A 14,231-nucleotide genomic window follows, 5' to 3' on the forward strand; every position below is an offset into this window, starting at 1 on the left:
TTGATGGTCAAAAAGAGCCTTGGCAATGATAGGAGTCTTGTGTGGGACACACCAAAATAATTGAATGAAGAAATAATATTTTTAGTGGGAAATTTTGTTGATTCCAATTACAACTTGCCTTGTGGGAAGGACAAAAGGCCTTAAGAATTTTCACTTGATATTGACTGAGATTTTAAATGAAATTGGTATAAGTGAATGATCGATCAAAACCAGTTTAGTTTTACTCCAAAGTTGGCTATTTGTGTTCCACCAATATGGATTCTAGCTCTACTTTTCTTTATGTAGAGATCAAATGAATGAAATATTATCGGATTATTGGTCTTAACTGGTTCTAAATCTGGAAATATCAATCCAATTCTGATTATTGGAATCAAACTTCCGAATCCCAAATCTTATCAATTGTTGGTAATCAAATCTGACTCGAATAATAACGATGCAAATAAACCCGAACAAGAATTTAATTCAGCAAAATCCATTCCAATTACAGTTCAAGTCGAACCAATCATGATTGTTGAATTTTTATTTTTTTTGGGGTAAAAAATGATGATTCTTCAAATTTGAACCGCATAGGTTCTAAATTCGAAGTCTATTTATCATTGGAATAGCTGAAACGCGAACAAATAAGGATGAAATCATTTGAACGCATCAAAGAAGAATTCAAAAAGGACAAGCAAATGGGTTCCATCTTGACTGACTGGCAGTTTTAATCGTGAAACACGAGATTTGACTCTGCTCTCAACCTCTACCTCTACCCCTACCTCTACCTCTACCTGGCAAGAAAGTAAAGTTGTGATATCAGGCATTCATATATAAATTAAGAATGAAACCAAACTAATTATCAGAATCCAAATGTTATTAATTGTTCTCATGCATGGCATCCTTCCTGACAATTGTTCCGTTGTGTGGACTTCTTTCACCATTGTTGTATTCCCTGCAACAATAATAGCAGCTCTATTGACTGAATCACCACCACCAGAAGTGAAGGCTCTACTCGATTGGAAGGCTAGTGGTGACAACTTTCCTCATTCTTGGACTGCAAATGATACAAGCCCATGCACCAGCTGGTACGGGATAACTTGTAATGCAGAAGGACGAGTTACAGTGCTACATTTACCAAGTTTCTTCTCTGTAAGTGCAAAGCTCGATAAATTGAATTTCTCCTCTTTTCAATATCTAAAGTACCTGTATTTTAGTTCGAAAGGAATTTGGGGAACCATCCCGGGCAACATTGGTATGCTTTCCGAACTCAATGAGCTCTCCCTCTCAAATAGTTGGATCAATGGGTCAATACCTCCAGAGATGGGAAATCTCAAAAATCTTACTAAGTTAGACCTCTCACACAATAGAATCAGTGGCCAGATACCTCTAGAGATGGAAAACCTCAAAACTCTCAGATGGTTGGACCTTTCTTTCAATGAGATCAATGGTAAAATACCTCAAGAGATAGGAAACCTCAAAAATCTCATTTTGTTGGATATCTCTGGCAATAGGATCAATGGCTCAATGCCTCAACAAATAGGAAACCTCCAAAGTCTCTTTGAGTTGGACCTAAGCGGTAACAAGTTTTCTGGGCCGATACCTACACAAATTGGGAATCTAAAAAATCTAAGCAGGTTAGACCTAAGTTACAATGAGTTCACTGGTTTGATCCCTATGAAAATTGGTGATTTGGCTCAGCTGGAGTTACTTAATCTTTCATACAACAAACTAAGTGGTCCAATACCTACACAAATAGGGAAAGTTGGTGGTATTAAACATGATACGGAATTTGATTTATCAAACAATGATTTGGAGGGTCTCGTTCCTTATGAAGTAGCTTCAAAGATTCTACAAGATTCATGCAAGAATAATAAAGGTTTATGTATTCTTTATTGGAATCTCCCATGTAAAACCAGTGAGAAAAGGCTTAAAGTCTTTGATCAGAGCAAAAAAGAGAAAAAACTAGTCAAGATCTCCATTATTATATCTTTTTCTAGCATCATGCTTGTTGCATTTGTAATTGGTATCTTCCGTTTCATCATCAGCCAAAGGTCAATAATTTCCATCACTGATACAACAAAAACACAACAAAATGGAGATATATTTTCCATATGGAACTATGATGGAACAATTGCATATAGTGATATCATCGAAGTACCAGAGGAATTTGATATCAAATATTGTATTGGCACTGGAGGATATGGGAGTGTTTACATTGCAAAGCTACCTACAAAGAAAGTAGTTGCTGTGAAAAAACTACATCGCCAAGAAGCTGAAGTGAAAGCTCATGAGGAGAGCTTTGCTAATGAGGTATACACTTTAACAAGAATAAGGCATCGGAATATTGTGAAGCTTTATGGGTTTTGTTGTCATCCAAGGTGTAACATTTTAGTTTATGAATACATAGAAAGGGGAAGCTTAGCTTATATTCTTGGAAATGAAGCAGAAGTTGTAGACTTGGATTGGAAAAAACGTGTGAATGTCATCAAAGGGGTTGCCTATGCTTTATCCTACATGCATCATGATTGTGCACCGCCGTTAATTCATCGGGACATATCGAGCAACAATATCTTGCTAGATGCAAATTTCGAAGCTCATGTTGCAGACTTTGGAACTTCTAGATTTCTAGATCCTGGTTCATCCAACCGCACTATACTTGCAGGCACATATGGATATATTGCTCCAGGTAAGTTACCAAACATTCATCCTTTTCCATACTTAAGATTCTAAGAAGGTTGATAATGTTTTAATCATTCAATTATTTTCATCCCAAAAGTTCATGAGTAAATTAGATATTGCCTGATTATATTAGAATTAAGTGCACATCCCCTACATTTCTAAAAATTTCCAATCCCATATCTACCTTAGAAGCAACATTCCTCTTAATTTTACTAAAGTAGAACATTGCAATTAACCACTTTTGTCAATATTTTAAAACTAATTAAGTGATGTTTATTTGATTGTAAAATCACTTGGAATATGTCCAAGTAATGTTCTCGAAATACAATTATTTAACAAATATAGAAATGAAGTTTAGTTTGAAAGCATTTTTGACCAAAAAAATAATCATTTGGGCTATTAGGAAACAGATTAGTCAAGTTGAGGTATCCACAATGGCTTATGCCTTAAAATCTTGCGTATGAGGTGAATTAGTAATATGATTGTTTCTATATGATTGTATGAAAACTCTAAATTTGTATTCCATTTTTCCTTCCCCCTTTCAGAGCTTGCTTTTACAATGGTTATAACGGAGAAGTGTGATGTTTATAACTTTGGGGTATTGACACTGGAGACAATTATGGGAAAACATCCAAGAGAACTCATCTCTTTATTGCCGTTTCTAAACACAAAAGATATTGTACTCAAGGATGTATTAGACTCACGTCTCCCACCACCAACACAATTGGCAGCAGAAGACCTGAAAGGGTTAATGATGCTTGGAATTGCATGCTTGCACAGCAATCCAAAATCTCGTCCAACCATGCAATTTGTGTCTTTTAAACTAGCAAGTCTTACAAACTGTGATTGCAACCCTCCTACACAAGTTCAACATGGAAATTAGGCACCTTATAATATATTCAAATCCATAAAGACTTATAGTAGTGGATTGTAGATGGCTAAGGTGTTTTCTTGTTGAATTTGAAGTATTGTTAGTTTGTTTCTTCAATTGAATTTTGTCTTTGTATTCCTATATGGGACTTTTAAAATAAAATATAATAAAAAAGAAAGAAGGAGAAAGAAAGGAAGGTGCAGATGGTTGTGTTCCTATGTTAAAACTTTATGCATATTGTGTATTGAATTGAAAAATAAAAATAAAAAAACCATGGAACTTGATTTTAGAATGGTCAATGGTTTGCAAATTTTGAGCCTTAAGTTTCTGATTTAGAGTGCAAATGACTACTCAGGAATGAGTTGGGAGTTTTACCAATTCAAGACAATTCAAGGAGAGTTGTTGAGACAGTATAGGTATGTTTAATTGGGGACTCACTCATAGTAAGAAAGATTGACTGAAGATTGACATATTTTATATATAGAACTATGATGGAAGAACAACATATAGTGACATCATGGAAACTATAGAAGAATTTGACACATAAGAATAAAACGTGTTAGTTTATTTCTTTCATTGAACTCTCGTCTTTGTGATCATATATCAAACCATTAAAGAAAAAAAAACCTTTATGCAAATTGTATGAAAAACCATGGAATTAATTGTTTAGAACAGATAGTGGCTCATAGATTTTAAACCTTATGTTTCTATCTTGGAACTTCTTGATTTCAAAATATGGATTTATCAAACCATACCATATTTGTAGGTACATAAGAATATTTTCCTTTTGGTAGGAAGGTTTCAAATTTTTTTTTTCTTGGCGATCTTAAGTGGATAATGTTCGAACCATTTAATTCTTAATTTACACCAATAATTTAATTATTTACCACATGAACTTTGGAGGTTAGAAATAATTGGTTGGGTAATTTTCATCTAACCCCCTGAGGTTTGGTTCAGTCACTTTTAGTCCAGTTTAAGTTTTCTTTTGCATATGGCTTTCTTGTGGTTTCAATAAATGATTAAATGAAGACAAGCTTAACAGAAACGTTAGTTTAATCATTTTTGTGACAAAAATACCCTTTTTTCAATGTATTTGTTTTAGTTTTTTTACTTTTTAATAACTTTCATTCTTTGGATAATTATTGTTGCCCTCTTGTATTTTCATTTTATTACTCATTTATTCCTTGTACTTTTTAAAATTGTTAATCCAACCTTTTAACTTTGTCTACCATTATGCATGTTACCAAATTTCCTATCAATTAGCAACTTATATGCTAATTTGTTTGTAAAAGTTCCATCATTGTGATTATAAAAAATTTAAGTGGAATGTAAGAATTTCAACAACCATAAGTATGTAGTCCCACCAAATCCAAAATTAATTCTAAAATATAAGATTTTAACGATATAATTGACATTTAATATAGTTTCTATAATGAGAGTAATGCCATATTTTTGACTTCTTAATTTTAATGAAGGGAAAAATATATATTTTATATTTAATGTTAACGACCACTTAACACAATTAGAAGTGATGCAGCAATAGTAATTTTATAAAGGAGGTTTGATTAGTAATAAAACTAAAGTATAAGGGGGCAATAGTAACTATCCCTTCTTTCTTTTATTCAATCTACCAAATCAAAATTTAATTTAAAAAAAAAAATCTTTACCAAAATATGCAGGTTGTAGCTTCGAAGCCCCACCACCCTCTGCAACATCTCAAAATGAAGGCAAAAGGCCAACAATCTACTTCAAGAACCCCAGAGATCGAAAAGAGGAAAACTGATGGTGTTTAGGGTTTATTAATCATTAGATTTCTTTATTTGGAATCTAAAACGGTAGTGTTATTGGTATTAGCTTACAAATATAAACTTAAGGAGAAAAGAATGAAACCCTAAAAAAAGATGAAGTAAAAGGGAGAGAGAAAGACTATACAAGATTGTTTTGCTATGACGACGATGGTGAGTTCGGCAAGTGGGCCCTTGGCGATGTTGAACGAGCCGCACCCAATGTTGAAGCTCCATGCTCTCTCCAATCTCAACACATTTGTCGATTACTTCTGGCCGGAGATTTCCACCAGCTTTCCCATCATGTATGCTCTGATTTCCCTGTCTTTCTTAATATATGCTTGAGTTTGGCTAGTTCTGGATCTCCTCATGGCTGGAAAATTCGATTCCCCCCCCCCCCCGAATCTCTATTCTGTTGAAAGTATAATTGGGCATTTGTTAATTGCTCTTGTTACTTTCTCTTGGGCGTTTCAGTATTGGGGAATATAACGAAAGGTCAAAGAATGTTAGTGATTTTGCTAGAATGGAAACGACTTCGTTGGGCTTTTTTGAGGGTTTTCCAGGAACTTACAGACTACAATTTTTTTTTTTATTTTTTTATTTTTTTTATTTCTGTCTAGCTAATTGAGAATTTTGCAGCACTGTTGTGCGAAATATGAAGTTTCTATTGATCTTGCTAAGAATCTGGTCTTGAAATCTCAATAATGACCTTAGCCTCAACCATTTATTAGAACATGTTTTCTTTTATGGTGATTGGAACACTTGCTGCTGCCATTGTTCTTGAGTCGAGCTTCAAAACGGAACAAAGGATTGAGGAGGAGATTCAAAACCTCCGATCAAGGATTGAAAACCAAGACGTCAATACCGAAATTGAAGTGCTAAATGAAGTAGATTGTTGGCCTTTCGTTTTGAGATGTTGCAGAGGTGGGGCTTCAAAGCTTCAACCTGCATATTCACTTTCATTTTTGAGAGGGAGTTATTTGCTAAAGTTTTTTTTTTTTTTTAATTGTTTTTCGTTTTGGTAGATTGATTAAAAAAAAGAAAGAAACTTAATAAAAGAAAAAAAAATAAAACAAATAAATAAAGAAAAACAAGGGTATTTTCGTCACAAAAAAGTATTAAACTAACAGTTTCTATTAAGCTTGTCTTTCTTTAATCATTTCTTGAAACTACAAGGGAGCCACATGCAAAAGAAAACTTAAACTGAACTAAAAGTGACCTAAACCAAATCTCAGGGGGCCCAAATGAAAATTACCCTGATTGGTTTGATAATTGCAACCAAACCTAAGAGATGTAGGTTACGAATGACTACATTAGAAATAATAGAAAACTACACTAATTTAAGACAACTCTAGGAGAGTTGTTGAAGTGGCATAGGTATATCTGACATGACTTACTAATGCGGTAAAAAAGACAAACAAAATTCTGCTTGTTAGAAATAAAAGAAAAGGTATGCCTAATTTAACTATCTAAGAAATTGTACAAATATATATGCTTAAGATGGGGATCAATCATAGTAAAATGATAAATATAGTTGATCCAAAGACAAAGACACGTCTTAGACTCATTCTTGGGAGATGTTACTAGGATGTTGCTTCGGTTACGGCTTTGATGTCTTTATCTGCCTATTGTTTTACCTTTTTATTCTTGGCTTCGATGATTTTTTATCCAAGCTATTGGTTGATCCCAAACATTATCGTCCACCCCTATTTAAAATAGGGTAAATATCACTTACCTCTCCTCTTAGCTGAACAAATAGCACTTAAACCCCCTCTTACTTGGATAATATCATTTACCTACCCTCTTACCTAGCAAATATATCAAACATCTCCCATCTATTAATTTTCTTGTTTAAATTTAACTTTTACTGTTAAATATTTTTCTAAAACCCCAAATTTCCCTCCTGAAAACATTTTTTAAAATTTAAATCCTAAATCACTGTAATCACCCTAATAATTAAAATACTAAATTATCTTCGATTAAAATAATTGTTAAAAACCAAAATACCATAGTTAAAACCCAAATTATCTTTAATTATTAAAATTCCACTGTACCTTCTTTTTTTCTTTCTTTTTTTTTATTTTTTTTATCTATCAAACTACTAAAAAAACACCCTGAATTTAAATTGAGACATCTCGGCCCAAAACACCCTCAATTAATGTTATTTTTATGACCCAAAACACCTTTAATTAACTTCAATTTTTTAATTTAAACGTTAAAGAGAGAGAGAATCGACGCTTCATCCTCACAATTTAAATTGCATTTTAATATGTAAATGTATTTTTTAGTTGTTTGATAAAATAAAATAAAAAGGGGGTACGGTTGGGGTTTTAATAATTAAAGATAATTTGGGTTTTAACTATGGTATTTTGGTTTTTAACAATTATTTTAATTGAAGAAAATTTAGTATTTAAAATGCTAGGGTGATTGCGGTAATTTAGGGTTTAAACTAAAAATTGTTTTCAGGAAGATAGTTTGGGGTTTTAGAAATATATTTAACAGTAAAAGTTAAATTTAACTGAGAAAGTTAACAAATGAGAGGTAAGTGACATTATCCAATTAAGAGGGGGTCTAAGTGCTATTTGTTCAGTTAAGAGGGATGGTAAGTATTTGTTCAGTTAAGAGGGATGGTAAGTGATATTTATCGATTAAATTTTATATTTCTTAGGGGTGGGTTTGGAAATTTCTGAGGTCCTAACTTATGGTTTTGATGGTCAAAAGGAGCCTTGGCATGATAACTCAAGACTTTAACAAGTGAAGCTTTATTGATGATTTATAATGATAAAGAGAGTCTTGTGTGGGACACACCAAAATAATTGAATGAAGAAATAATATTTTTAGTGGGAGACTTTGTTGATTCCAATTACAACTTGCCTTGTGGAAAGAGAAAAAGGACTTAAGAATTTTCACTTGATATTGACTAGATTTTAAACGCGTCATAGAAGAATTCAAAAGGGACAGCCAAATGGCTTCCATCTTGATTTGCAATTTTGATTGTGAAATACAAGATTAACGAAGCCTAACAGCTAGCAAGCATTAGTAATTACAGACAAAGTTAAAGGTTGAATTGGTAATATAAAAAAGTAAAATAGATAAATCAGTAATTAAGCTATAGTATACGGGGAGAACATTAATTATCCTAATTTTCAATTAAGTTCAGAAAAATTGTATGCTCGTACACAAATCAAAATTCTCGTCCAACTATAAAATACATATCTTGGGCATTAGGAAGTACTACGATTGCAATTATTCTACACAAATTCCCAGTGGCAATTACGGAAATAAAATCATATTGTTAAAGTTTCATGGAACCATAGAATGATGAGATATTTTTATAAAATGTCGTCTTTGGTGCATGAAGAATTTTCCTAATTAAATACACCCCTTACAAAGTTCACAAATAACTCTAGTATCTTAACTTTTTTAATTAATTTCTTAAATAAATTTCAAAAGGCCTTGAAAATTTTATATTTCTTGGGGTGGGTCTGGAAATTTCTGAGCTCTTAACTTATGATGTTGATGATCACAAAAAAGCCTTGACATGATGACTCAAGACTTTAATATTGACAATTTAGACTCTACAATGACAGAGAGAGTATTCTTTGGGACCCTCCAAAGTAATTGAATGAAAAAAATAATATTTTTAGTGGGAGATTTTGTTGACTCCAATTACAACTTGGCTTGTGGGAAGGGCACAAAGAATTTTCACTTGATATTGACTGAGATTTTAAATGAAATTGATATAACTGAATGATCAAGACAATAAGTGATTCGATCAAAACCAGTATAGTTTTAATCCGAAGTTGGCCTTTTGTGTTCCATCAATCAGGATTCTAGCCCTACTTTTCTTTACGTAGAGATCAGATGAATGAAATATTATCGAATTATTGGTCTTAACTGGTTCTAAATATATATAGAAATCATTTAAAAGCGTCAAAGGAGAATTCAAAAGAGGCAACCAAATGGGTCCCATCATCTTGACTTGCAGTATTGATTGTGAAACACGAGATTGACTCCTGCTCTCAACCTCTACCAGGCAAGAAACTAAAGTTGTGATATCATTCATATACAAATTAAGAGTGAAACCAAACTGATTATCAGAGAATCCAAATATTATTAATTGTTCCCATGCATGGCAATGGCATCCTTCCTTACGATTGTTCCAATGGAAATGTTTTTTGTGTGGGCTTCTTTCACCATTTTTGTATTCCCTGCAACAATAGCAGCTCTATTGACTGAATCATCACCACCAGAAGCGAAGGCTCTACTCGACTGGGCGGCTAGTGGTGGCAGCTTTCCTGACTCTTGGACTGCAAATGATACAAGCAGCCCATGCACCAGCTGGTACGGGATAACTTGTAATGCAGGAGGAAGAGTTACAGTGCTGAACTTATCAAGTCTCTTCTCTGTAAGTGCAAAGCTCGATGAATTGAATTTCTCCTCTTTCCAATATCTAAAGTACCTGGATTTTAGTTCGAATGAAATTTCGGGAACCATCCCGGGCAACATTGGTATGCTTTCCGAACTCAGTGAGCTCTCCCTCTCAGATAATGTGATCAATGGGGGCAATACCTCCAGAAATGGGAAATCTCAAAAATGTCACTAAGTTAGACATTTCATTCAATTCCATCAGTGGCAATATACCTCGAGAGATGGGAAACCTCAAAAATCTCAGATGGTTGGACCTCTCTGTCAATTTTATCAATGGAAAAATACCTCCAGAGATGGGAAATCTCAAAAATCTCATATGGTTGGACCTCTCTGCCAATTATATCAATGGTAAAATACCTCCGGAGATAGGAAACCTCAAATATCTCACTTACTTACACCTCTTTGGAAATTTGATCCATGGTTCAATACCACCGGAGATAGGAAACCTTAAAACTCTCATTTCGTTGGATACCTCTGGCAATAGGATCAATGGCTCAATACCTCAACAGATAGGACACCTCAAAAATCTCATTTCGTTGCTCCTCTCTGAAAATTGGATCCATGGCTCAATACCACCGGAGATAGGAAACCTCAAAACTCTCATTTCGTTGGATATCTCTAGCAATAGGATCAATGGCTGAATACCTGAACAGATAGGAAACCTCCAAAGTCTCATTGAGTTGAACCTAAGCGGTAACAAGTTTTCTGGGCCGATACCTACACAAATTGGGAATCTAAGAAATCTAAACAGGCTAGACCTAAGTTACAATGAGTTCACTGGTTTGATCCCTATGAAAATTGGTGATTTGGCTCAGCTAGAGTTACTTAATCTTTCACACAACAAACTAAGTGGTCCGATACCTACACAAATAGGGAAAGTTGGTGGTAGTACACATGATACAGAATTTGATTTATCAAACAATGATTTGGATGGTCTCGTTCCTTATGGAGTAGCTTCAAAGATTCCACCAGATTCATGCAAGAATAATAAAGGTTTATGTAGTCATTATTGGAATCTCCCATGTAAAACCAGTGAGAAAAGGCTTAAAGTCTTTGATCATAGCAAAAAAGAGAAAAAACTAGTCAAGATCTCCATTATTATATCTTTTTCTAGCATCATTCTTGTTGCATTTGTAATTGTTATCTTCCGTTTCATCATCAGCCAAAGGTCAATAATTTCCATCACTGATACAACAAAAACACAACAAAATGGAGATAGATTTTCCATATGGAACTATGATGGAACAATTGCATATAGTGATATCATCGAAGCAACAGAGGAATTTGATATCAAATATTGTATTGGCACCGGAGGTTATGGGAGTGTTTACATGGCAATGCTTCCTACAGGGAAAGTAGTTGCTGTGAAAAAACTACATCGCCAAGAAGCTGAAGTGAAAGCTCATGAGGAGAGCTTTGCTAATGAGATACACACATTAACAAGAATAAGGCATCGGAATATTGTGAAGCTTTATGGGTTTTGTTGTCATCCAAGGTGTAACTTTTTAGTTTATGAATACATAGAAAGGGGGAGCTTAGCTTACATTCTTGGAAATGAAGCAGAAGTTGTAGAATTGGATTGGAAAAAACGTGTGAATGTCATCAAAGGGGTTGCCTATGCTTTATCCTACATGCATCATGATTGCGCACCGCCACTAATTCATCGGGACATATCGAGCAACAATATCTTGCTAGATGCAAATTTCGAAGCTCATGTTGCAGACTTTGGAACTTCTAGATTTCTAGATCCTGGTTCGTCCAACCGCACTATACTTGCAGGTACATATGGATATATTGCTCCAGGTAAGTTACCATACATTGCATACTTAAGATTCTAAGAAGGTTGATAATGTTTTAATTATCCAATTATTTTCATCCCAAAAGTTCATGAGTAAATTATATATTGCCTGATTATATTAGAATTAAGTGCACATCCCCTGCATTTCTAAAAATTTCCAATCCCATCTCTACCTTAGAAGCAACATTCCTCTTAATTTTACTAAAGTAGAACATTGCAATTAACCACTTTTGTCAATATTTTAAAACTAATTAAGTGATGTTTATTTGATTGTAAAATCACTTGGAATATGTCCAAGTAATGTTCTCGAAATACAATTATTTAACAAATATAGAAATGAAGTTTAGTTTGAAAGTATTTTTGACCAAAAAAATAATCATTTGGGCTATTAGGAAACAGATTAATCAAGTTGAGGTATCCACAATGGCTTATATATGCCTTAAAATCATGCGTATGAGGTGAATTAGTAATATGATTGTTTCTATATGATTGTATGAAAACTCTAAATTTGTATTCCATTTTTCCTTCCCCCTTTCAGAGCTTGCTTTTACAATGGTTATAACGGAGAAGTGTGATGTTTATAGCTTTGGGGTATTGACACTGGAGACAATTATGGGAAAGCATCCAAGAGAACTCATCTCTTCATTGCCGTTTCTAAACACAAAAGATATTGTACTCAAGGATGTATTAGACTCACGTCTCCCACCACCAACACAATTGGCAGCAGAAGACCTGAAAGTGTTAATGATGCTTGGAATTGCATGCTTGCACAGCAATCCAAAATCTCGTCCAACCATGCAATTTGTGTCTTTTAAACTAGCAAGTCTTACAAACTATGATTGCAACCCTCCTACACAAGTTCAACATGGAAATTAGGCACCTTATAATATATTCAAATCCATAAGGACTTATAGAAGTGGATTGTAGATGGCTAAGGTGTTTTCTTGTTGAATTTGAAGTATTGTTAGTTTGTTTCTTCCATTGAACTTTGTCTCTGTATTCCTATATGGGACTTTTAAATAAAATATAATAAAAAAGAAAGAAGGAGAAAGAATGGAAGGTGCAGATGGTTGTATTCCTATGTTAAAACTTTATGCATATTGTGTCTTGTATTGAAAAACAAAAATAAAAAAACCATGGAACTTGATTTTTAGAATGGTCAATGGTTTGCAAATTTTGAGCCTTAAGTTTCTGATTTAGAGTGCAAATGACTACTTAGGAATGAGTTAGGAGTTTTACCAATTCAAGACAATTCAAGGAGAGTTGTTGAGACAGTATAGGTATGCTTAATTGGGGACTCATTGATAGTAAGAAAGATTGACTGAAGATTGACATATTTTCTATATAGAACTATGATTGAAGAACAACATATAGTGACATCATGGAAACTATAGAAGAATTTGACACATAAGAATAAAACGTGTTAGTTTATTTCTTTCATTGAACTCTCGTCTTTGTGATCATATATCAAACCATTAAAGAAAAAAAAACCTTTATGCAAATTGTAAGAAAAACCATGGAATTAATTGTTTAGAACAGATAGTGGCTCATAGATTTTAAACCTTATGTTTCTATCTTGGAACTTCTTGATCTCAAAATATGGATTTATCAAACCATACCATATTTGCAGGTACATAGAAATATTTCCCTTTTGGTAGGTAGGTTTCAAATTATTTTTTCTTGGCGATCTTAAGTGGATAATGTTCGAACCATTTAATTCTTAATTTACACCAATAATTTAATTATTTACCACATGAACTTTGGAGGTTAGAAATAATTGGTTGGGTAATTTTCATCTGACCCCTGAGGTTTGGTTCAGTCACTTTTAGTCCAGTTTAAGTTTTCTTTTGCATATGGCTTTCTTGTGGTTTCAATAAATGATTAAATAAAGACAAGCTTAACAGAAACGTTAGTTTAATCATTTTTGTGACAAAAATACCCTTTTTCAATGTATTTGTTTTAGTTTTTTTACTTTTTAATAACTTTCATTCTTTGGATAATTATTGTTGCCCTCTTGTATTTTCATTTTATTACTCATTTATTCCTTATACTTTTAAAAATTGTTAATCCTACCTTTTAACTTTGTCTACCATTATGCATGTTACCAAATTTCCTATCAATTAGCATCTTATATGCTAATTTGTTTGTAAAAGTTCCATCATTGTGATTATAAAAAACTTAAGTGGAATATGAGAATTTCAACAACCATAAGTATGTAGTCCTACCAAATCCAAAATTAATTCTAAAATATAAGATTTTAAGGATATAATTGACATTTAATATAGTTTCTATAATGAGAGTAATGTCATATTCTTGACTTCTTAATTTTTATGAAGGGAAAAATATATATTTTATATTTAATGTTAACGGCCACTTACCACAATTAGAAGTGATGCAGCAATAGTAATTTTATAAAGGAGGTTTGATTAGTACCATAAGTAAGGGGGCAATAGTAATTATCCCTTCTTTCTTTTATTCAATCTACCAAATAAAATTCAATTTAAAAAAAAAAATCTTTACCAAAATATGCAGGTTGTAGCTTCGAAGCCCCACCACCCTCTGCAACATCTCAAAACGAAGGCAAAAGGCCAACAATCTACTTCAAGAACCCCAGAGATCGAAAAGAGGAAAACTGATGGTGTTTAGGGTTTATTAATCATTAGATTTCTCTATTTGGAATCTAAAATGG

The 14,231-nt window shown here is 33.3% G+C and overlaps 1 protein-coding gene across 1 annotated transcript in view; it reads left to right on the plus strand.

The window, feature by feature from the left end:
* The first annotated feature begins 867 nt into the window (after positions 1 to 867).
* Positions 868 to 14,231, plus strand: part of LOC149029068 (uncharacterized) — a 36,806-nt gene continuing 23,442 nt past the window's right edge. The window contains 5 exon segments of the mRNA XM_089141938.1: positions 868 to 2,665; positions 3,204 to 3,539; positions 9,540 to 9,874; positions 9,876 to 11,547; positions 12,081 to 12,417. Coding sequence (XP_088998064.1) covers positions 868 to 2,665; positions 3,204 to 3,539; positions 9,540 to 9,874; positions 9,876 to 11,547; positions 12,081 to 12,417 — 4,478 coding nt within the window.

The sequence above is a fragment of the Hakea prostrata genome, chromosome 1, assembly GCF_041222555.1.
Source record: "Hakea prostrata isolate BN-2017 chromosome 1, UWA_Hpros_2, whole genome shotgun sequence".
Classification (NCBI taxonomy): Eukaryota; Viridiplantae; Streptophyta; class Magnoliopsida; order Proteales; family Proteaceae; genus Hakea; species Hakea prostrata.